General features: G+C 49.7%; 2 protein-coding genes across 3 annotated transcripts in view; one reads left to right on the top strand and one right to left on the bottom strand.

Moving 5' to 3' along the window:
* Positions 1 to 23,878, top strand: part of LOC106630119 (uncharacterized) — a 148,927-nt gene that overhangs the window by 50,864 nt on the left and 74,185 nt on the right. The gene's annotated exons all lie outside the window — the stretch shown is intronic.
* LOC102072389 (uncharacterized) lies at positions 18,026 to 23,826 on the bottom strand. Of its 2 annotated transcripts, XM_074530466.1 has the most exons (4): positions 23,769 to 23,826; positions 23,291 to 23,366; positions 21,979 to 23,104; positions 18,026 to 19,632 (listed from the first exon to the last, which is right to left on the bottom strand). In XM_074530466.1, the coding sequence occupies exons 2-4, from the start codon at positions 23,337 to 23,339 to the stop codon at positions 19,176 to 19,178; spliced, it is 1,632 nt and encodes a 543-aa protein (XP_074386567.1). In that variant the 5' UTR covers positions 23,340 to 23,366; positions 23,769 to 23,826; the 3' UTR covers positions 18,026 to 19,175. The 2 variants fall into 2 exon arrangements, with proteins under 2 accessions (XP_074386567.1, XP_074386566.1); XM_074530465.1 differs by lacking the exon at positions 18,026 to 19,632 and having other exon boundaries at positions 21,634 to 23,104; positions 23,291 to 23,369; positions 23,769 to 23,822.

Raw genomic sequence — 23,878 nt, 5'->3', positions numbered from 1 at the left:
CCATTGGCTGCGGTCCTCTTCCCCCGCCCCCATCCCTCAGGTATAAAGGTCCCCTGCAAGAATATCACACCCTCTTTTCCACTTGGGAGGTCTCCAAAGCTTCAAGTGTCTCTTCCCAAAGCAATAAACAGGACACTCATCCCCACGTGGAGAAGAGCGTTTCTCCTCTTTTGCTTTGTCCATGTAAGACTGTGTGGGCAAGGGTCCAGAGCTAGCCAGAGTGGACTCATACAGCAGCCCGAGATACACGGATTCTTACAAGTGCCCCTTTCAGCTTCAGGGGACTTGGAGCCCACTCATCTCCAGCCTCCCCTATTCCTCCAGGCTGCCGGAGGTCCACCAGTTGTGGGATCACTCTTCTTGCTGTCCCTACTTCAGGGCTCCCATGTTCCACCCCGGTTCTCCTGAGGATCCCCAACCCAATATCACCCCTCTGCCTGCTGGTACCAGGCGATCACCACACGGCATCCCCCAAAGTCCTTTTGGGGATATTTCCATCTCAGCTTTGGAGTTCTGCAATATCCAAACATCTCTGGCCCCACAAAAAAAAAAAAAAACTCCCCAAGATCCCCCAGTGGATTTGAGCGAGGTCCCTCTCCTCGCTCACCTGCAGATTCTGGGATAGGGTGGTGGGGCCATGCTGCTAGAGCCGGGGAAGCTATGGCCTGAGCAGGCAGGTGAGGGAGCTGTATGGTTCTGCTGCTGCTCTTCCTCCCACTCCACCTCTTCCTCCTGATCCTCTCAGTCATTTTTTCCATTTCCCTTTTCTCCTCCTCTCTTCTTCCTCTATCCTTCCTCTTCTTCCTGCTCCTTTGCTCCTCCTGCTCCTTCCCTGCTCCCAGCCCTGCCCAGGCTAGTGCCAGCATGCAAAAGCAGCCATGCTCTGCCCTGGGGTGTGGTCTGTGATTGGTCTCATGTGGTTGTTTCTAATTAATGGCCAATCACAGTCCAGCTGTCTGGACTGTCTCAGTGAGTCACAAGCCTTTGTTATCATTCTTTTTCTATTCTTAGCTAGCCTTCTGATGAAATTATTTCTTCTATTCTTTTAGTATAGTTTTAATATAATATATACCATAAAATAATAAATCAAGCCTTCTGAAACAAGGAGTCAGATTCTCATCTTGTCCATGTTGGGGGTGCCTGCAAAACTCCCACGGGGTGGGCCAACCCCACACTTTGCCTTGTCCGCAGGAATGTCCCCAGATCTCTGCCACCCCTGGAGGCAGCTAAGGGAGGATTCCCCCTTTGTGCCCCCTTGTTGGGGGAATCTTAGGGTGTCACCTCCGTTTGTTCCTTCCCGTCTTGACCCCAGTTCCAGTGCCAAATGAGCACTGATCCTGTTAAGAGCCTTTGCCAGGGGTGGGGAGGTGACACCATGGCCACCCCCCCAGCCCACACTGTCCTTGTCACCAGCTGCTCCTTGGGCGTCAGCCTGGCCGTGGCCATGCAGCTCACCTGGGACCCCCAGAAGAGATACCTGGGTAAAGCGGGTATTCCCAAATGTCTCCAAGTCAAGGAGGGTGAGGGGGGATGTCCTGGGATTGTCCCCAACTCGTTAAAGGACATCCTGGGATGTGCAGAACATGGGAGGGTGAGGGGGGTTGTCCCCAAATGTCCCCAACACAGGAGTAAAGGGGCAGACACCACAAAATGGAAGGGGGGACCAGAATTGTCCCCAACGTGGGAGGGAAAGGGAGGACACTCCAGGAGGGTGAAGGGGGTGTCACCCAAATGTCCCCAAGGTGGGAGGGCACATGGGAAATACTGTGAGGGGAGGAGAGGGGACGGACACCCTGGGATTGTCCCTAACGCAGGATTTTGGAATCCCTGATGGGTTTTTGGGATCCCTGATTAATTTTTGGGTCTCTGACCATTTCTGGTGTTGCAGTCCTGGCCACCTGTTGCAGCAGAGGCTGCTGGAGGTGGTGGCTGGGGCCCCGTCTGGGACACCCTGCAGATCCTGCGGCTTGGTATCACCAGTGACAGCTCTGTGGCCAAGTGCCTGGGGCAGGAGCCCGGGGGGTGGGGGGGGGGGGGACGTGGACATAATGGGTGAACGTTTTAGGGAATCTCAATGGCTTTTGGGGTGATTTTCAGGGATTTTGTGGTGCACCAGAGACAGCTCTGTGGCCAGGTGCCTGTGGGGGGTCCAGGGGGTGGGCAATCGTGGGTGAGGAATTTTGGGGGACTTTGGGGTGATTTGATGTGGGACCAAAAACAGAGGGAATGGACACTAAATGGATGGGGATGGACCCAAAATCAGAGGACAAGGGGTGTTGTGGAGCGTTGTGGGATGGGGGTCACAGGGTGTCTTGTCATGTCTCTACCTGTGGTGGGGCGGGTGCAGACGCTCAGCGCCAGGAGCAGCCACGGGAACATCCTGAGGCACACAGTGACACCCTGTAGGACACGGCCTTGGGACCTTTGGGACTTGAGCCCCACAGAGGACAGGAGACAGGAACATCGTGGAAGGGACTGGGACACACTGAAGGGGACAGGGACACACAGGGGAGATAGGGACAGGACGCATGGCGGAAAAGGGTCACACGGGGCAGGACAGGGACAACAGAGAGGTGACGGGGAGCAACGGCAGGGGATGGGGACACAATGCCACCAGGACACGCATCAGAGGACAATGTCGCCACACCTGTGAGGACACTGCTACCAGGATGCCTCTGGTGACACCCAGCATAGGGCTGTGTGACCCCCCCTCCAGGTGACAATATGTCCTGTGTAATTTTGTTAATTGCTCCCAAATCTTGTACTAATTGATAACTTTTGCCATCTGCTTTTTTAACAGCTAAGACGGGGGTGTTGTATTTGGAGCCACATTGCACTAGTAACCCATGTTGGAGGGGTTTTTCAATTACAGATAATAATCCCTTATGGTTTTCCAATTTCAAGGGTATTGTTTTTGCCTTACCGGTGTGGCTCCTGGTCTGAGTGCAATACTCCCTGGTTCTGCTTGTTTGGATCTTCCTGGGATATCACTGGCCCACACTAATGGACTTACCACATTCTCACCTTTAATGGGAATTTCACCAAATTTTTTATGTATAAAAAGTGCAGCAACTTGGATAAATTTAGATTCAGGAATTACAACTCTTACCTCCTTTTCCTTTTTAAAATTTAATTTCTGCTTCCAATTTTTCTAGTAAATCCCTCCCCAGCAATGGTTTGGGGGAGTTAGGCATATAGAGGAATTGATGGTTACCCAGTGCTTTCCCAGTTTAAATTTTAAAGGTTGGAAGAAAAGCCATGTTTCACTTAACCCAGCTGCCCCAACAACATGTGCAGTATTGTGACTTGCCTTCCCTTCTAAGGTATTTATTGCGGGGGAAGGGTAGATATAGGTCCAATTGTGTCAGGAACCCACGTCTTAAGAAAGGAACCCACTTGCCGCAGCTACGTCCAGATATGGACAACACTGGACAAACCAGACCAGTGAAGAGCCTTTTTTATTATTTGCACATCAGTCTCAAGACATTGTTATACAATGGAGACAGGATGTTAACAGCTCGCTGATCCACAGGGAATGCCAAGGAGGTGGAGTATTACAGCATAGCATAAAACCATCTCAGCCTAGATTTCATCCAATCATACATAGCACAACACATATTGACAAGCATTCTAATCAATCTTATAAAACACACGTAATAGTAGTTAAAACAAAGACTGGTTCATAAGAGACAAAGAACAGAGCTCTATTCATGCTAACCTTCTAAAGATATACATTAAATAACCTTGTTGCCATCCTTAAGCCAATTCTACAGAGGCCTATTGTTATTTGTCACCTATGCTCTACTGCTTGGGAAACTTTTCTGCTGTATTTGCAATGCTAACAAAACTTCAGTCTGAGGCCTATACTCTTTTAACCACTTCCTAAAAACCCTCTAACTTTATGGATTCCAACAATATTTAACATAGAACATGCTACTTCAGTATCTACTAAAAATTCAATGTCATCTTTCCACAGCTCAGCTATAACTGAAGGCTCCACTGAGGGGCGGCCTTCGGTCCACATCACTTGGAACTTGACCTACTAGAGCTCTGTCCTACTGGGAGCTGGGGTGTTGGGAATTTAGCTGCTAGAAAATGGAAAAGTACAAAACCATGGCTAATTCCAAGTCCTGCACCTGCACAGATAGCAGTGACCTTGGGCCTAGCTGTGGTATAATAACAAACAGTGAAAGAGACATGAGAAAAGAGAGATGTAATATCTAAGGAATGAGGATGAGTTAATGCTATAGTTTAACCAATAGATTGCTTAGTTTACAGAATATTCATAAGCTTATTACTCGCTGTATAAGTGTCTGATGCTCTTTTCAATAAACGGAATTTGCTTATCACTCATATTGAGTGTCTGAGTCTCCCCTCACCGACAAATGGCTCGACCCCGACAAAGGCTCATATTTTCTCGGTAACAAATGGCGCCTGGAACAGTGACCTTATGGACCCCTGCGAGCCACGGTCAGTGCAGTATTTGGGTGTCAGTCTCGCCGCAGCCCGGGAGGCACAAAAAGCGGCCCTGCCTTAGGCGACCCTATATAGGAGACCTGGAGAAAGGCGAAAGAGTGGGCGAAAGAGTGAGCTTCGGTGCCCTGGCGACCTCAGCAGGAGAGCCCAGCTGACTGAATGCCATCGAAATCCTGGAAAGGCTTGGAAAGGCTGCAGCGCACTAAATTAATGACAAGTTAAAAGGTAATACAGGGACAAACGGCATATAATCCTTTTAAATGCTTTTTAGAAAAGCAGGGACTATAGACTGTTGACTTGGGAAGAGAATTCCAGAGATTGCTGCATATAGACTTGCAAAAACATGCGTTGTGGTGCTGGTGCTCCAAGTACACGCATAATAAATCAGCAACCCTGCTGCGATGGTGACAGCAGCCGCGGCTCGGGACACCTGCAGGGCTGTGCCACTCCAATCTCGGCATGGGCGCAGCGGCGGGAGCGACGGCGGCCGCGGGGCGAACCGAGCGGCCGAGGGGAAAGTGACCCATGCAGCCACGGGTGCAGCGGTGTCCGCAGCGCAAGCAACAAAGAGCCCAGCGCCGGGGGGTCGCCCCCGCCCCCTCTGACACAAGCACCGCGGGACCGGAGCGCTTTTCAAGAGGGAGTGCTTCTCCCTCCGTCCCGCATCCGGCAAAAGCTTCAGTCTTAGAAAATAAAAAAATGACACCAAAGACCATTGCGCCAGCGTTTACCACCTAAGTTAGAAGAACCCTTTTGTTTTTCTTAGAAGAGACTGTGAAAGAGAAATCAGCGCAGTGAATGCGGGAGTCAAATTTCGGCCGATTTGGCTCACAAGTATTCGTTGTGCTGTCTTGGGGTCACCGGTATTGACATAGACTCTAAATACTAGAAGCAAAGACTTTAATCAGTAGAACATCAAACTCTGAAATTATGTTTTGAAAAATTTGAAAATGTTAAATTTGTATCAAGGTAATTGTATAAGTAGGATGTGATTGTTGCGGTGTGTTGCAATGTCCTGTTTTAAACTTCCGGGTCCCTTCCCAGGTGTGCCTATGCCTTCTGCCTTCCCCCTCGCCCCTTGCTGAGTGTGCCCTGTCAATCAGGCTAACATACCAGCAAGGCATCGAGTGGTTGGTCCCTCAGGCCTGGGGGACATTGGATAGGTGTCCCTAGTCCCTTGAGACCCTGCCCCTTTCACCTGGTTGGTAGCTCACCTGTCCCCTCCCCTTCCCCTGTCCCGGAGCTTAAAAGGTTAATGAGACCATGCGGCCTCGATTCTGTTGGAGGAGTTGCCCCGCTTCAGACCTCTGTAACCATGGAATAAACATCTGGATATAACCCTCCAGCAGAATCCTCTCCTTCTTCTCTTCACCATCGCCAGAAGCTCTCTCTCCTGAGGTAAACAGAGTTCCTGACAAGCCTGGGCACCAGTGCCCTGCTGCAATAGCCGCCTTTGGCTCAGCAGCGAGGGTCACACTGACCCAGGCACAATCAAACTTGTTATATTGGGATTCATATTCCAATATATTGGCGTCCCTGAGGGTGGGCAAAGCAACTCCGCAGCCCCAGAACAGACTCCCAGTACCTCAGAGAAGCTTTGGCAGCCGTGCATCCAGCTAGAAGGGCTTTGGTTGCATTGCCCTCAGCTAGAGACTTTGGGAACATTCCCAGAAGAAGTTTCGTGGACTGTTCGGCGCCTCTGGAAAGCCCAGCTTCATTGTGGTGAGCAGATTTTCCAGAGGAAGAACAGGGGAGCCTCTCTCGCCCAGAGGTCCTGTTCGGTGAAGAGACAAACCTGCCTAGACCCAGCCTACAGCTTCCATTTCACGTGAGTATCTCTGCTTTCAGTAGAGCAGAAGCTCAAAAACAGACTCTGCCGTGAGTTCTGTTCCTTTTTGCCTTTGCATTTTTGGCTGCGCAGCCCCACAGACGGGAATTCATTGCGTTCTAGCTTTAGCTTTCTGCCGCGTGTTTCACTGTCTTTTGGAATTCGCGCCGGAGCAGGATCGCTCTCTGACCTTCCCCCCCGGCTCGGCAGCGTGCTCGGGATACTCTCTTTCTTTCTTGGTGCGGGGGAGGGGGGGCTCTCGGCTCTCTGCTCCGCGGAGGACTCTCTTTCGCTCTCTGTGCGGGGGAGGGGGGGGCTCTCTTTCCACGTGGCTGGGGGATCTGCGTGGTCGGGAGTGTTCTCTGCACGCGCGGCGGGGGGGCTCCCCAGTTTCGGCTTGCCACGTGGAGTGGCTGCTCTCTCTGCTCCGCAGGGGGGCTGCATTCCACGGCGGGGTAGGCTTTGTGTCTGCCTCGGTTCGGCAGGGCGTGCCCTGCTGCTGCTGCCCGGGAATTTTAAAAGCAGTATATACAGCTGCATTGTGAAGCTTTTGTCTGCTCGCTATCGCTTTCTATCTGTGGGTTTTTTTTAGAAATTGGTAGCTGATTTTAGCTTTGTTTTTGGTCAGGCGGGATTAAGTACTTTGCTTTTTACATCTAACATGGGTTCCAAACTCAGCAATGTACAAAAAGGAGTGTATTATGATATTGTTAGCATTTTAGTCAATGGTAATGTGAAATTCTCTAAAGGAAAATTGAAACCGTTTATAAGATGGCTTTTTCTGCAGTTCCCAAACGTTTCCCCTGAAGATATCCACAGTATTCAATTCTGGGATAAAGTTGGGAAAGAATTGATAACCTTAGGACAATCTAGCAAATCACCCTCAGCTAAATTTGTGTTCTGGAGTTTACAAATTCGAACAGCATTGCTCAAACAAAAGGAAATGGAGAAAAAGCCTAATGTAAAGCCATGTACCTCTGCTCTCCCTGTTCCTCCCTCTCCTAGCTCTAAAACCCCTAAACCTCTTTCCCCAAACCTTGGTATTTTAAAGAGTGCACCCTCTTTGGGAAGTTGGCTCCCAGAGTGTGCAAGAATACCTGAGTCGTCTTGTTCACAAAGCCCTGGCCAGGCTGCGTGGCTTTCCCAACCCCCTGTATCCCCTCCTCTAAAACCCAGAGCACGCGTTAGCTTTCCGGAGAGCAGTGATGTCCAAAATGGCCCCCAGTCCCTAGGGGGTCCGGAAAATGGTGGATGCCACATCGCATCTTCCCAAACGTGGTCTTCTTCTTCCCAAAATCCTCTTAAGCATTCCAAAATTCCATCCCCATCCCCCTCTCCTCCTGTTCCTCGTGACACCTTCCCCCCGCCTTTCCTGCAGTACCCTCAGCTCTGCCCCTGTACTCCTCCCAGGGGGCGTCTGCTGACGTGATGTCACCAGGCATCCCCGCCCCCTGCCAGCCCCTTGACCCCGCCCCTTGTTCCCACGGTTGCCCCGCCCCCTGCCAGCCCCTTGACCCCGCCCCCTGTTCCCACGGTTTCCCTGCCCCTTGCCGGCTCCCTGTCCCCGCCCCCTCCCCGGGTTCCCACGGTGGGGACACACCCACTGCCTGTCCCCAAACCTGCAGCTGTGATCCCAATGCTTCTGATTCAAGGGATACAGAGCAGGGAACAGCAGACCCAATGCATAGTCCCATGTTGCCACTAGCTTCTGTTACGTTTCAGCCTGCAGCTCAAGCCGGAGCAGCCCCAACTGCTAATTGGAGCTCCTTTGGACGACAGTTGATTAAAGAGATCTGTAAATCTCATAAAGAATATGGTCCACACAGTCCATATTTCAGTGGCCTTTTAAATTCTGAATTGAGTAGGACTGTTGTGATTCCACATGATTTAAAACAGCTTTTTTCATGTCTCATGACCTACACGGAATTCAAATTATGGGAATCAGCATTGAAACAACTGCTAAAAGATGCTCTCCCAGGCTTACAGGCTGATCCAAACACAGCGAAAGACAACAGTGGTAACCCTATCACCATTGAGCACCTCTGTAGTGAGGGCCAGTGGTCTTCTCCCTCAATCCAAGCTACTGCAATTCCTGCAGAAACACTCGAGAAGGTAAAAGAAGCAGCTGAAAAAGCATTCTTTTCCCTCCAACCTGAGGGGCCTTTTGAGCCCTATAGTAAAATTAAACAGCTGTCATCAGAGCCTTTTTTGAAATTTGTAGAAAAGTTAACTAGAGCCATTGAAATACAGGTTAAAAAAGAAAATGCTAGGGAAGCAATTTTAGAAGAAATGGCATTTACAAATGCAAATGAACAGTGTTGAGCGGCAATCCTGAGCCTTCCTGTGGAACCTTCCCCTACACTAAAAGATATGCTTCTAGTCTGTAACAGGAAAGTGCCTCTGATGACTGTGGCTGAAGACACCAGACCAAGGCTGCTGCCAAGACCACTTCAGCGTGTCGCTGTTGCCAGCCCTGCGCCTTTTCCCTCAGCACAGCAGTACCCTGGGCAGCAGCGGAGACCAGAAATGGTTGAGCCCACTAAACCATGCCTGCTTTGTAATAAGCTAGGACACTGGAGTAACCAGTGCCCCCTGAAAAGGGAATTTGATGAATTTAGAAATGGCAGGGGAGGAGAACTACAAGCCCTCCCTGGGGGTCAACAACAAAAAAATTGAAAAGGGAGCGCCCGCCTGCCAGGCGTGCAGACATAAAAAGAGCAGGCCAAGAGAATAAGGGTAGCAAAACAAATCAAGCGTGTGATAATATTAACATTTGTGTAAGTGAAGCAGGTGCTTCAAAGACCAAGTCTGCTAGTCCACTGTTGAAGGTGAAACAAAATAACCTTTGTTATGATTTAAGTGATCCTGTATTAACCGCATCTTCTGTCAATGAGCCTTACACGTTGCAGCTGACAGAGTCACTCCACCTGAAGGACACTGACTGGCATTTTGTCTCTGTAAATCCTGAACAGAAGGGTATTTGGAACCAAATTCGTTGTAAGTACATCGTCATTGGGGAAACCAAACACACACCACAAGAGATCGAAATTGCTCCGGGAATGACAACATCAGATCCCAAGCAATTTGTTCTCGGCCTGCACTGTTTCCACCCACCCCTGTTTCTTCCCAAGGGACAAATTGTTGCTCAAGCTATCCCTGTGCCATCTTTACCTGAAAATATCGAAAAACAAGGGCCCACAGTCGCCCGGGTCCAAGTTATTGGGACAGATAAACCCAAATTGTGGTGCAATGTCAGTGGGGGTGGGGAGTCTAAACGCATTGAGATGCTTGTAGACACAGGTGCAGACTGCACAGTGATTCCAGTACAAGACTGGCCAGCACACTGTCCTTTACAAAATGTTGCTAGTCACCTTCGAGGTGTAGGAGGTCTGCAATTGGCAAAACAATCCAAAAGCATTGTTCAAATCGAGGGTCCAAACGGACAATTGGCAAATATCCGTCCATTTGTGTTAGATTATTCAGAACCTTTGTTAGGGAGAGATTTAATGGCCCAGTGGGGTGTCACAATTGATATTCCAGACTCTCCACAGCATTTTTGTGCCGCAGTCATTAAACAACAGCCCCCCACCCAAAAACTGAAGTGGAAAACAGACAAACCAGTTGATGTGAAACAGTGGCCGCTCAGTAAACAAAAAATAAAGGTGCTTGAAGAACTAGTAGAAGAGCAACTAAAAAAAGGCCACATTGTGGAGACCATGTCCCCATGGAACTCTCCAGTGTTTGTCATCCAAAAAGCTGACAAAAAGAGGTGGCGACTCCTCTGTGACCTCCGACAAATTAATAATGTAATTGAAGATATGGGTTCTCCCCAACCCGGTATGCCATCCCCAACAATGCTTCCCCAAGATTGGAAATTAGCTGTTATTGATATTAAAGATTGTTTTTTCCATATCCCATTGCACCCTGATGATGCACCGCGTTTCGCATTCTCAGTCCCTTCTATCAATTCAGAAGCTCCTATGAAAAGGTACCATTGGACCGTTCTTCCTCAGGGATTAAAGGTATCTCCAGCTATCTGCCAGTGGTATGTCTCTTCCCTGCTTTCCCCAGTGCGTGCAGCTGCAGAGAAGGCCATCATCTATCATTATATGGATGATATCCTTGTGTGTGCCCCCAATGATGATTTACTCACACATGCGCTTGACCTAACGATCGATGCATTGATTGTTGCAGGGTTCGAGCTCCAGGAAAAGAAAATTCAAAAGATGCCACCTTGGAAGTATTTGGGCTTAGAAATTGGAAATAGGACCATTGTTCCTCAAAAACTAGAAATCAATCCAAGGATCAAGACCCTTGCGGATGTCCACAAGTTGTGTGGGTCTTTGAATTGGGTAAGACCATGGCTTGGTCTGACTAATGATGACCTTGCCCCTCTTTTCAATTTATTGAAAGGGGGAGAGGACCCAGGTGCTCCTAGGTCTATTACCCCGGAGGCACGGAAAGCTCTAGAAAAGGTTCAGATTGCAATGTCCACAAGACAGGCCCACCGATGCTGGCCTGACCTGCCATTCAAATTTATCATCCTAGGTAAGTTGCCACACCTCCATGGAATTATTTTCCAGTGGGAGGAAAAACAAACACCTAAGACAAAGGACACACCAAAAAAGGACCGGGACCAGAGGGACTCTCTCTTGATCATAGAATGGGTTTTCCTCAGTCACAAAAGGTCCAAGAGACTGACAAAGCCTCAGGAGCTGGTAGCAGAACTGATCCGGAAAGCAAGGACCCGGATCAGGGAGTTAGCAGGATGTGATTTTAAGTGCATTCACATTCCAGTTGAGTTAAAATCAGGTCAAAATACTATGAAAATACTGGAACAATTGTTTCAAGAAAATGAAGTGTTGCAGTTTGCTCTGGATTCCTACCCAGGACAAATTTCGGTAGCGCGGCCCGCTCACAAATTGTTTGAACAAGATGTTCAATTTACTTTAAAATTAAGAACTGCTCTAAGTAGGAGACCTTTAAAAAGGGCTCTAACTGTCTTTACAGATGCGTCCGGGAGGTCCCACAAGTCCGTTATGACTTGGAAGGATCCTCAAACCCAGCAGTGGGAGACGGACATTGCTGAGGTGGAAGGTTCACCTCAGGTTGCCGAATTGGCTGCGGTTGTTAGGGCTTTTGAAAGGTTCTCAGAACCATTTAATCTGATTACAGACTCTGCATACGTGGCAGGAGTAGTATCCAGAGCAGATCAAGCAATACTGCAAGATGTATCTAACATCAAACTTTTTGAATTGCTCTCAAAACTGGTAAAGTTAGTCACTCACCGAGAGCAACCATTTTATGTGATGCATGTCAGGTCACACACTGACTTGCCAGGGTTTATCGCTGAAGGCAACAGAAGGGCAGATGCTCTTGCTGCACCTGCAGAGATGGCCACTCTCCCAAATGTTTTTGAACAGGCAAAAATCAGCCACCAGCTTTTCCACCAAAATGCACCTGGCCTGGTTCGTCTGTTTAACATCACTCGAGAACAGACCAAAGCGATTGTGGCCACGTGCCCAAATTGCCAACAACATGCACTGGCTACAGTGAGTACGGGAGCAAACCCAAGGGGACTGAACAGTTGTGAACTGTGGCAAACAGATGTAACACACATACAGGCTTTTGGACGGCAGAAATATGTTCATGTTAGTGTAGATACCTTTTCTGGAGCGGTCTATGCTTCTGCCCACACAGGAGAATCATCTATTGATGCTATTAAGCACCTACAGGCTTTTTCTTTCATGGGCATCCCCAAGGAGCTGAAAACTGATAATGGGCCTGCTTATAAATCCAAGGAATTCGGGAGCTTCCTGCAGCAATGGGGAGTAGAGCACAAAACTGGCATCCCCTACTCCCCTACAGGTCAAGCCATTGTAGAAAGAACTCACCGTGATATTAAAAGGGTCCTGGACCAGCAACAACAGGTTCTGAAGGTAGAACCTCCCCACATCCGGTTATCCAGGGCACTATTCACAATCAATTTTCTGAATTGTTCTTTTGACAGCCTGAACCCACCCATCCTACGCCACTTTGGGGGGAGCAGTCACAGGTTGATAAAAGAAAAACCTCCGGTTTTAGTAAAGGACCCTGAGACTTGGAAAATGGTGGGACCTTACAAATTGGTTACTTGGGGACGTGGATACACCTGTGTGTCCACCCCCTCTGGTTTAAGATGGGTTCCTTCCAAATGGGTAAAGCCCTATGTTCCCAAAGTCTCAGAGAAATCTGCTGAAGCACCCCAGGTTGCTCACGCTGCCTGGAGAAGAAAACGCTGCACGCGTTCTCTGGAGGAAATTCCATTTAAGCCTCCTATCTGGAATAGTTTGTAATATATGTTTGTCTCAAGTTCCTTGTACCAGTTTAGATCCCACTGTTCGTGCGTAGCCTCGAGACGCCATGAGACTGAGCCTGCTTCTCATCCTACTCGTGATCATTCCACCTGCGATCTCCTACCGCAGCCCAAACCACATATGGACTACCTTGACAAAGGCTCTCAGACATCAACAGAGAAACTGACAACGGGCTGAATGGACTGTTCAAAGGCTGGAGACTCGCAGGCTGGTTGGGATCTATTCTGAAAACCGTGTTTTTAATGCTGTTTATTTTAGTTATAGTTATTGTAGTTGTTAGCATTGGTTTTGGACTAATCAAACGCATGGTTCTCAAGTTAATTTCAAGCTCATCCCCCCCTCCTGAAGTCTACCATTTGGAAGCCCTCAGTGCTCCAGTGGATGACCTGGAAGCCTCAGTGGAAAACACTGACCCTCCTGTAGAAGAAGAACCAATTTACCAACCATGGTTTGGCAATCATTCTGCACCATAAACACAGTCCTCTTCTTTTTAAACAAAACTAGGGGGAGTGATTGTTGCGGTGTGTTGCAATGTCCTGTTTTAAACTTCCGGGTCCCTTCCCAGGTGTGCCTATGCCTTCTGCCTTCCCCCTCGCCCCTTGCTGAGTGTGCCCTGTCAGTCAGGCTAACATACCAGCAAGGCATCGAGTGGTTGGTCCCTCAGGCCTGGGGGACATTGGATAGGTGTCCCTAGTCCCTTGAGACCCTGCCCCTTTCACCTGGTTGGTAGCTCACCTGTCCCCTCCCCTTCCCCTGTCCCGGAGCTTAAAAGGTTAATGAGACCATGCGGCCTCGATTCTGTTGGAGGAGTTGCCCCGCTTCAGACCTCTGTAACCATGGAATAAACATCTGGATATAACCCTCCAGCAGAATCCTCTCCTTCTTCTCTTCACCATCGCCAGAAGCTCTTTCTCCTGAGGTAAACGAGTTCCTGACAAGCCTGGGCACCAGTGCCCTGCTGCAATAGCCGCCTTTGGCTCAGCAGCGAGGGTCACACTGACCCAGGCACAATCAAACTTGTTATATTGGGATTCATATTCCAATATGTGATGAGTGTGTTTTTTGTGTTTTTTAAGCCTTGTTTGAATGTGGTGGAGGTAAAAGCAAACACTGAATTTAAAAGAATTTTTTACAGGTATACCTTTAACAAACTTCTTATGTTTAAGTGTATTTAAGTATAAAAATGCTGCAGCAAACATGTGAAGAAAGTTGTTTTAGTTTAGTATTTTATAATCAGGCCTGTAAGTAAGTTATAGTAAATGCTATATTCTATTTTTATAGTAAGTTTTATTTGTTACTAAGTAGTTTAAGTTAAATTGTGTATTAAGTGCCATTAAATGTTAGATACTGTTGAGGTTAAGTTTTGTTAAGTTTTCTGTTAAGATTAAATTATATTAGGTTTAAGTTAAGTTAGATTCTGTTAAGTTTGAATTATATTGGGTTTAAGTTGCATAAAATTTAAAGTCAGTTAAGTTCTATTAAGGTTAAGTTCTGTTAAATTTAAATACTTTAAGTTTAAGTGTTTTAGGTGCTATTAAGTTTAAGTAATGTTAGATAGATTTATGCTTTTACGATAGGCGTTTATTTTATGACTTGTGTGTAGAGTGTTGTTGTGAATATCAGAGAAAACTTAGTTAAAAAAGACAATCAGAATTTGCTGTTTAAAAATAGAAAGCAAACTTTTTTTAGCTTATTTTTATGAATTATATTAGCACACCTGAGTTTTGGTTGAGCTTTGTAGCGCATGGAATTCTTTTTTGTATTTGTTGTATAGCATGTCTTGTAATTAGTGATAGCTTTTTAGTTTGTTTCTCTAGCTTAGGTCCCTTGTAAGAGAAAAGCCTTATTAGCTGAAAATACTGTTTAGTTATTAGAATTGTTTATTCTTGTGTTGCAAAGAGTGTGACACTTAGCCCATAGAACCTTTTCTTAAAAAATAAAAACAGGGGAGATGTTGGGAATTTAGCTGCTAGAAAATGGAAAAGTACAAAACCATGGCTAATTCCAAGTCCTGCACCTGCACAGGTAGCAGTGACCTTGGGCCTAGCTGTGGTATAATAACAAACAGTGAAAGAGACATGAGAAAAGAGAGATGTGATACCTAAGGAATGAGGATGAGTTAATGCTATAGTTTAACCAATAGATTGCTTAGTTTACAGAATATTCATAAGCTTATTACTCGCTGTATAAGTGTCTGATGCTCTTTTGAATAAACGGAATTTGCTTATCACTCATATTGAGTGTCTGAGTCTCCCCTCACCAACAAATGGCTCGTCCCCGACAAAGGCCCACATATTTTCTCGGTAACACTGGGGAACTGGGGACTTTCAATTCTGGACAGTCCTTCTTCCAATGTCCCCATTTTTTACAATAAACAAACTGATCTTTCTCTGCAGAGGATGTTTTCTTGGATGACTTTTCCTGGGTTCCCTTCTTACTAGGTTGGGATTTAACTCTTTCAGTTGGGCCCCTGTCTCAAAATACCTTCCAGGCCACCTGTACCAATTTATCTATGTCTCAAACTCCCTTGTATCTTTTGCAGCTTTCTTCTTATATCATTTGTAGCTTGAGCCGAAAATAAGAGAACTAGACGTGCTTTGCCATCAGCTGATTCAGGATCTACATCTGCATATTTGATGGCAGTTTCTTAGACTGTTTAAAAAATCAGTGGGTGATTCATCATAATTTTGACTTACTTTTTAAGTCTTTGACCAATTTATCGCTTTAGGGACACCATGTTTTAACCCATATACCATAAGACTTTGATATTGTATTAACTTTGCCATATGTGCTGGTATTTTGATCCCTACCTGGATTTTCTAGGGGAAATATCTGTGTAATGGTGCCTTGAAGCAACCCATTTGCTATGCTAGCCTCTGCTGATGTAATTGTTTCATTGACCATTTGTCTCTCAGTGGGATCAAGTAATGCGTCTGAGTTCATAGAGTTCAAATCAGCCCAGTCAGGGTTTTGAGTTAATTGCCCTTTCTACTAATTTTGCCACCTCAATCTGAATTCTCTTTATATTTCTTCACAGTAGTTTTCCACTACTCCAACTCAGTAAGGGAGTATGGAACCTTTACACACATTGGCCCCTGGTTGCCAACTGCCTGCCGCAATGGGGCTTGCAAAACCAGTTCTTTACCTTTTTTTTGACCTAGTACATTTTGCTATGGGGGTGTGGTATGGCCTGTTTATCTATCTTTCCCCTCCTTTGCTCGCTCGGGGCAGCAGTAATCTCATTCTTCTCCTCCTCCTCAGAGTTACTTGAGCAAGAGCTGTCTGACTCTGTTGACTCTGCTGGAGTAGTACATCTGCTTCGACCAATTCCAGTTCTAGACAGCACTAAGCATGACTTACACCGTGGTGGAAGCCAGGCTGTGTGCCTGCTCACTTTGAAGATGCCATCTCCAGAGGCGGCTCCACAGTGTTCGGGGTTGCTGCGGAAACTCATGGACCCGTGAGCAGAAGAAGCACCAGATCCCCACGGGCGGGCCCCTCTCGGCAGAAGGCTCTGCCCCCCGAACCCGCCCCCCAGGACAAGTGGGGATGGGAGGGGGGCTCAGCTGCAGCGGACGGCCATGGCTGCAGCAACGGCTGCCGGAGCCCTCCCCGCTGCTCGTTCACTGCCCGGGAGCAGCCGGGGCATGCTCCCCCCATCCTGCCCCCAACATGCTCGGACAGTGGGGCCACCGCTGGGGGTGGCACCAGTGAAAAATGCATGTATTTTATGCTTGGCTTTCTGCAAATATTAAAATTAATATTATATGTGTTGTGTTAGAAAGTAATGCTGTATTAATTCTCTTAAATACTGTGTTAAATATAGTTTTAGGTTACAAAAAATGTTAAAATACAAACTATGCTATGTAGGATACTTTTTTTAAAGAAGGGAGTCGCAGCGAGATAGCAGCCACAGGACACCTAAATCTTTCACAGAAAAGGAATCTACTGCCCTCTTATCAGAAGAAATTAACTTCTTCCTGCCTCGAAGGCACTGTTAGGATTAGAAGGAAGAAGTTGACAATGACCAGACAGAATCCTGTGTTTGAACAGAATTTATGCATCATGTATGAAGTGTATGAATATGCAACAGGCTATTGCTTTTAAGGGTTAATCCTCTGTTAATCTGTGTCCTTTTTCGGGCTCGTGCTGCCCAGAAAAAGGTACCCGGATGTCCATAACTCTTTGTATTTATTGTCTTATATTGTCCTAATTCAAGTTATCCAAATTATTATTACTCTAATTGTATTACTATTTTTTATAACCATTTTATTACTATTAAACTTTTAAAATTTTAAAAACAAGTGATTGGAATTTTTCACAGCACCGACAGCACCGGCAGCACAGGCGGGAGTGGAGGGACTCCGGGCCCCACCCTCAGATCAGGGGTGATGAGGTCTAACTCCACCTTCTCCTTATTTTTACATCCACTGCTCAATACCAACTGCTCCTTTTTACTTTTCCCGTCTTTTTTATTTATATATGCCAATATATGCTGTTCCTTTTTGTTTGCTGATGGGCTTTGCTGACATGCTAATACCATAAAAAGCCTAGCATATTCTAACTTGTCAAAATATTTGTCCTCCCATATGTGGGATATTAAACTTGATATTAATTTCTTACCGGAACTACCAAATTTAGGCCATGTCTCGTTGTCTAGTTCATATGTTGGACACATCTTTTCTGAGAGCCTGATAAGTCTGGGTTTAAAAAGCAATGATCTGTTAGTTCATGCCAGTTTTTCAATATTAACCCCAGAGGACTGCTTCTCGATATATTACTATTACAATCACAGGAGAATACAAACCCCATCTTAACATCAGTGAGTAGGAAAGTCTGCAGAGATCAAAAGAACCAGCAAGAGGTAGAGAGAAAGAACAAGCAAGAAGCAGGATTAGAACTCACAACCTTGGGAACCATAGTGCAGGCACTAACCTATGGCACCAGCCCAGGCCTCAGGCTAATACTTTCCACCGTAGTGCTAAAGGCTCACTTTTTCAGAGAGTCTCCTCTCTCACCCCAGTGGGTGAGACAGAGTGAACGTAAAGCAATTCCACCTGGACCCCCTAGGGTCCTTCCACACTAAACAAAACTACAAGAGATCTCCTAACAGCTAACACAGGTGCTAAAACAGAATACCTCCTTTATTGAGTTACTCACATGCCTCCATGCCGGGCCCAAGGATTCTCAGGCTCTGATACCTTCACTACTGCAGCTGGGGCACCCTGGGAGTGCTGGCAAGAGTGGGGGGGAGCAGCTAGGTCTTCCTCTGGTCCAGGGGGTTTTCCTGATGCCTTCTGTCCCTTCATGAGGTGCCAGAACTGATGCCTATGAGAGGCTGCCCTGGAACAGAGGCTAGACAGAGTTAAAGGAGTAAAGCAGGTGTTTATTAAAAGGCCTATAAAGGATATGCCTTGGGCAGTACAAGAGCCTGGCCGGGGCTCTGCCCAAGATGGACACAACATGGACCACCAGACACAAGTTTTCACACTTTTATAAGTTTTTCACACTTTCATAAATAATGGTTTGGTAAATAACTATTTACATACTGGGGTTAGTTGTCCAATTATAACTTCAGGCTATGAAGCCCCATCCTCCTTGTCTTCTCCCTTCAACTCACTGTTTATGCTTTTTGGGTCTAAGGCCGTAACAGATGTCCTTGGATTCTCAAGCTGGAAAAAGATGGTTTTGTCTCACTACCCCGTGAAGAGAACTTACTAACAATTCATACACAGTTCAGAGTTACACACAAGGCAGTATAGAATCCAAAAAATATGAAAGCTAAAACTTAGGGCATCACCCACATGTCTGTGTCCTCTCATGTCCCCACCTATGTCTGGGTCACCCATGTCCCCACCTATTTCCATGTCCCCCCTTGTCCCCACCCATGTCATTGTCATCCCATGCCCCCATCCATGTTTAGTTCAATGTCTTTATTTTTACCCCAGTTTCAAGAGTTTCAAAGGGATGAACAGAAAAGAAAAGAAAATCAAGGCCAAAACAAAATTATTTACATGTCCCTGCCAGCAGAGCATCCATGTGCTTGGGTGGGTGGAAAGAACCTTTTTTGGAGGGGTTTCCATCCCACTGTCTCCAAAATCAGGGGTTTTGCCCCAGTCTGTCTTCATTTGGCTGTGAAAGACAGCCGTGGGCCATGGAGAACTAAAAGACTGGATTTATGTAGGAGAAGACCTGCAAGGCTATCCAGTATTGCTCAACGCCACTAGATGATGAAAAAGTGAGATTTTTCTGCAGTCAGAAGTTGACCAATCCACTCTCCACAATGGATTTCTGTGTTGGGCTGTGAATGTGTGCAGGTGCCCACAGGGAGGCAGGAGGATGTGGAGCCCTCCAGCCAGGTGTCTTCCCAACACGGATCACCGGCGCCATGGGTCACCAGGGCTCTGCCCATCATGGCTCACTGCGGATCATCCAGCAAGGATCCTCTAGTGAGGGATGGAGCTGGAGCAGCACAGGAAGCTCTTCCTGCCCTCAGGGCACTTGCAGGGCTGCCCTTAGTGCTGGCTCTGTTGGTGTCTGGTCAACTGAGTGCTGTGGGAGAAGCTCTCCCCACACTCAGGACACTTGTAGGGCCTCTCCCTGGTGTGGATGCGCCGGTGCCTGATGAGGGTGCAATTACGGTTAAATCCTTTCCCGCAGTCGGGGCAGAGAAAGGGCCTCTCATCTGTGTGAATCCGCTGATGCCTGACGAGAGTGGAGCTGATCTGAAATCTCTTCCTGCATTTATCACATTTGTAGGGCTTCTCCCCGGTGTGGCTCCTCTGGTGGACAATCAGCAGGCTGTGTTCGAAGAAGCTCTTTCCACACTCCCCACACTCGTAGGGCCGTTCCCCAGTGTGGATTCTCCAATGGCGGATCAGGGAGGATCTCTTGCTGAAGTTCTTCCCACATTCTGAGCACTTGTGGGGCTTCTCCCCATCCTGAACCTGCTCATGGACCCCCAGCTCTGAGCTCCGGCCGCCTTCCTGGCCCTGGGTGGGTCTTTCCTCCTCAGATCCCCGTGATCTGCGTTTGCAGCCCCTCCTCGTACGGGTTCCCCAGGACGTTTCCTCCCCGTTGGATTCCTGTGCTGTGGAGCTGCTCAAAATGGCCTCATCCACAAGGTTCTGCTGTGGGGATTTGTCCTCCCTGGTCTCTGCCCTCAGCTCCTGGTCTGGGGGAGGAAGGACAAGGAGAGGATGGGATTTGCCTCCGTGCCACAGGGAAGGACAAGGAGATCCCCCCAGTGCGTCCCCAGCAGGACAGCTTTGGCAGCAGGGTTGTCCTGCAGCGGGGGGCCGTGCTGGGCTGGGAGATGGAGCAGGAGAGAGGGGGAAAGGGGCACTGACTTCCTCCTCACCTGCCTGGGGCTCCCGGGCCATCTTCCTCTTCCTCGCAGCCTCCTCCTCCTGCATTGGACCCAGGCTTGGGAATGGGAAATGCTGGTTTGGGGGAAAACAAGGCTTACTGAATTTGCTTTGATGCTCCCGCTGCCCAAGTGCAGCTGGAGAAGTCAGCGCCCCTTTCAGCCTCGGGGCGCCCGGAGCCCGCTTATCCCCAGCCTCCCGCACCCCTCCAGCCAGCCGGTTTGTCCCCCGGCTCCGGGATCTCCCCTTTGTGCTCTCCCCGCTCCGGGGCTCCCGCGTTCCACCCTGGCTCTCCTGGGCATACCCAAACCCGAGATCGCCCCTGTGCCCGCGGGTACCGGGCGATCGCCAAGCGGGACTCCCAAGATCCCTCCAGAGGCATTTGTGGCTCTGCTTTGGCGTCCAGCAAGACCCAAACATCCCCTGCCTCGCAAAAAAACCTCCCAGAGACCTCCCCCGATGGATTTGGGGCGAACTCCCCCAGCCCGCTCACCTGCGGGTTCTGGCGGAGGGGGCGATGCTGGCGTGACAGGGGGAGCAGAGGCCTGAACGGGCGGGCAGGGGAACCGCTTGGTTCTGCTGCTGCTGCTCGTATTCCTCCTGTTCCTGCTCTTCCTCCTCTTCGTCTGTCCCTCCTCTTCCTCCCGCTCCTCCTCCGCTCCCAGCCCGGCCCGGGTAGGGGCTGACATCCAAATGGAGCCGCGCTCTGCCCTAGGGGGGTTCCCAAAGAGGCCCCGGCCCGCGCGGCACTGGAGTGATACTGGGAACACTGGGTGGAATCCTGAGATCAGCGGGAAGGAATTGGGAGCGCTTTCCCTGCCAGTCCCGCTCTTACAGGGAGGGAACTGGGAGCAAACAGCGCCCGGAGGCGGCTGCAGCCGGCGGTGGGCGGGGCCAAACCGAAGGGCGTGGTTACGCAAATACAGGAGAGATCGCGCACTGGGGTTGGTGGGCGGGAGCAGCGCGGGGTTCCCTCGGTCACGTGAGGGCCGGAGCGATGGCGGCGGCGTCTGGTGAGAGGGGACAGGGAGTGGGAATGGGAATATGCGACCAGGACAGGGAATATGGAAACCGCAACTGAAGAGAGAATATGAGATGGGGATTAGGAAGATGAGACCAGGATCGCAAACGAGAATACACGAATGGGACTGCGAACATCGAAAGGGAAATATGGGAACGGACGCACAATCGACAGTGGGACCGGGAATATGGGCCTGGGAATATGGGAACGGCAACCAGACAAATAGTGGACCGAGACGGGGAATGAGACTGGGAATGGGATCCAGACTGGGATGGGAGCTGGACGGGACAAGAAGTGCAGTGACATGGGAACGGGTGGGGAGCAAGGGGAGTGACAGTAGGGAGAGGGGGATCGTGGACACGTGACGTGGGGAACCAGGACAGGGAGTCATGGGGACAGTTCCAGGGCAGGGAGTCCTTGATCAGCTGCCCAAGAAACCCTGCCATGCTCTCCCAGTGCAGGCAGAGTCACTCAGCCGGGGGGCCCAAAGTCCAGAGCAGCCCCCAAGTCCCACCCAGGAACCCTCAACTCCCTGGAACATAGCAGCCCCCACGTCCCCTGGAAGATCCCCACATGTCCTCATCCTTGTCTTAGTTCAATGTTTTTATTTTTATCCTGGTTTGGGGTGTTTTGAAAGGACAGAGAGAAATTAAAAGATAATCAAGGCCACATGGAGCCATTAAGAGGTGGAGCTCCCAGCCAGGTGTCTTCCCAACACAGCTTACCAGCACCACAGATCACTGGGGCTCTGCCCACTGGACAGCATGCAGCACAAACACTGCCACGGGGTATGGAACTGTAACAGTGCACACCTGGGGAACTGTAGCAGTGCACACCTGGGGAACTGTAGCAGTGCACACTTGGGGCGCACTTGGGGCACTCACAGGGCTTTCCGAGTGGTGCCTCCATTCGTGTTGGGTCAAGGCTGACCTCTGGCTGAAGGTCTTCCCACACTGGGGACATTTGTAGGGCCTCTCCCCAGTGTGGATGCGCTGGTGGGTGACCAGGGTGGAGTTGTGCTTGAAGCCCTTCCCGCAGTCAGGGCAGCGGAAGGGCCTCTCATCTGTATGAATGCGCTGATGTACGAGGACATCTGAGCTGCTTTGAAACCTCTTCCCACACTCCCCACACTCGTAGGGTCGCTCCCCAGTGTGGCTCCTCTGGTGGATCATCAGGTGATCGCTCCGGCTGTAGGTCTTCCCACAGTCGGGACACTCGTAAGGCCGTTCCCCAGTGTGGATCCTCTGGTGAAGCATCAGTTCAGAGCTCTGGCTGAATCTCTTCCCACACAGCCCACACTCATAGGGCCTCTCGCCGGTGTGGATTCTCTTGTGGACAATCAGGTTCGACTTCTGGGTGAATCTCTTCCCACACTCGGGACACTCGTAGGGCCTCTCCCCAGTGTGGATGCGCCGGTGCTTGATGAGGTCGGGGTTATATTTGAAGCCCTTCATGCAGTCGGGGCAGCGGAAGGGCCTCTCATCTGTGTGAATCCGCTCGTGTGTGAGCAGATGGGAGCTTGTCTGAAACCTCTTCCCGCATTTGGGACACGCATAGGGCCTCTCATTTGTGTGTGTCCGCTGATGCTTCAGAAGAGTGGAGCTTCTCTGAAAGCTCTTCCCACATTCCCCACACTCATACGGCCGTTCCCCCGTGTGGCTCCTCTGGTGGTTGATCAGGTCAAAGTTATCTCTGCAGCTCTTCCCACACTGCCCACACTCATAGGGCCTTTCTCCAGTGTGGATCCTTTGGTGGCGGATCAGGGCTGAGCTTCGGCTGAAGCTCTTCCCACATTCCCCACACCTGTGGGGCTTCTCCCCATCCTGAAGCTGCTCGGGGACCCCCAGCTGTGAGCTCCGGCCCCCTTCCCGGCCCAGGGTGGGTCTTTCCTCCTCAGATCCCCGTGATCTGCGTTTGCAGCCCCTCCTCGTGAGGGATCTCCGGGGCTTTTCTTCCCCGTTAGATTCCTGTGCTGTGGAGCTGCTCAAAATGGCCTCATCCACAAGGTTCTGCTGTGGTGACTCATCCTCCCTGGTCTCTGCCCTCAGCTCAGTGCCTGGGGAGAGGAAGGACAAGGAGAGGATGGGACTTCCCTCCATGCCGCGCGGAAGGGCAAGGAGATCCCCCCAGTGCGTCCCCAGCAGGACAGCTTTGGCAGCAGGGTTGTCCTGCAGCCGGGGGCCGTGCTGGGCTGGGAGATGGAGCAGGAGAGACGGGGAAAGGGCCCTGACTTCCTCCTCACCTGCCTGGGGCTCCCGGGCCATCTTCCTCGCAGCCTCCTTTTCCTCCATCCGGCCAAGGTTTAGGAACGGGAAATCCTGCTTTGGGCGTGAAAACAAGGGCTGAGTGTGTTGGCTTTGATGGTCCCGCTGCCCAAGTGCAGCTGGAGAAGTCAGCGCCCCTTTCAGCCTCGGGGGGTCCGGAGCCCGCTCATCTCTCGCTTCCTTCAACCCTGCAGGCTGCCGGGGTATCCCAGCTGTGTGATCGCCCCTTTGTGCTCTCCCCGCTCCGGGGCTCCCGCGTTCCCCCCGGCTCTCCCTGGGATCCCCAAACCCGGGATCGCCTCTCTGCCCGCAGGGACAGGGCACGCGGGACTCCCCCAAGGGTTATGTGTGACTCAGCTTTTGGGTCCTGGAAGATCCTAAGATCCCTTCCCCACAAAAAAACTCCCCCAGAGACCCCCCCGATGGATTTGGGGCGAGCTCCCGCTCCCCACTCACCTGCGGGTTCTGGAGGCGAGGAGGGCGATGCAGCAGGAGCCGGGGGAGCTGCAGCCTGAGCGGGGGAACCGCGTGCTGTTGCTGATGCTGCTGCTCTTCCTTGTCCGTCT

Source organism: Zonotrichia albicollis, chromosome 32 (genome assembly GCF_047830755.1).
Source record: "Zonotrichia albicollis isolate bZonAlb1 chromosome 32, bZonAlb1.hap1, whole genome shotgun sequence".
Taxonomy (NCBI): domain Eukaryota; kingdom Metazoa; phylum Chordata; class Aves; order Passeriformes; family Passerellidae; genus Zonotrichia; species Zonotrichia albicollis.
This window is presented reverse-complemented; position numbering and strand designations above follow the sequence as displayed.

Coding starts and splice junctions, on each gene's coding strand:
- LOC102072389 (XM_074530466.1), bottom strand. CDS start 23,339: ATGGAGGAAAAGGAGGCTGCGAGGAAGATGGCCCGGGAGCCCCAGGCA. Junction 23,105..23,290: donor GGCCCGGGAGCCCCAGGCAG/GTGAGGAGGAAG, acceptor TCCTCTCCCCAG/GCACTGAGCTGAGGGCAGAG. Junction 19,633..21,978: donor GGGAAGACCTTCAGCCAGAG/GTCAGCCTTGAC, acceptor AGGCGGCCGGAG/CTCAGAGCTGGGGGTCCATG.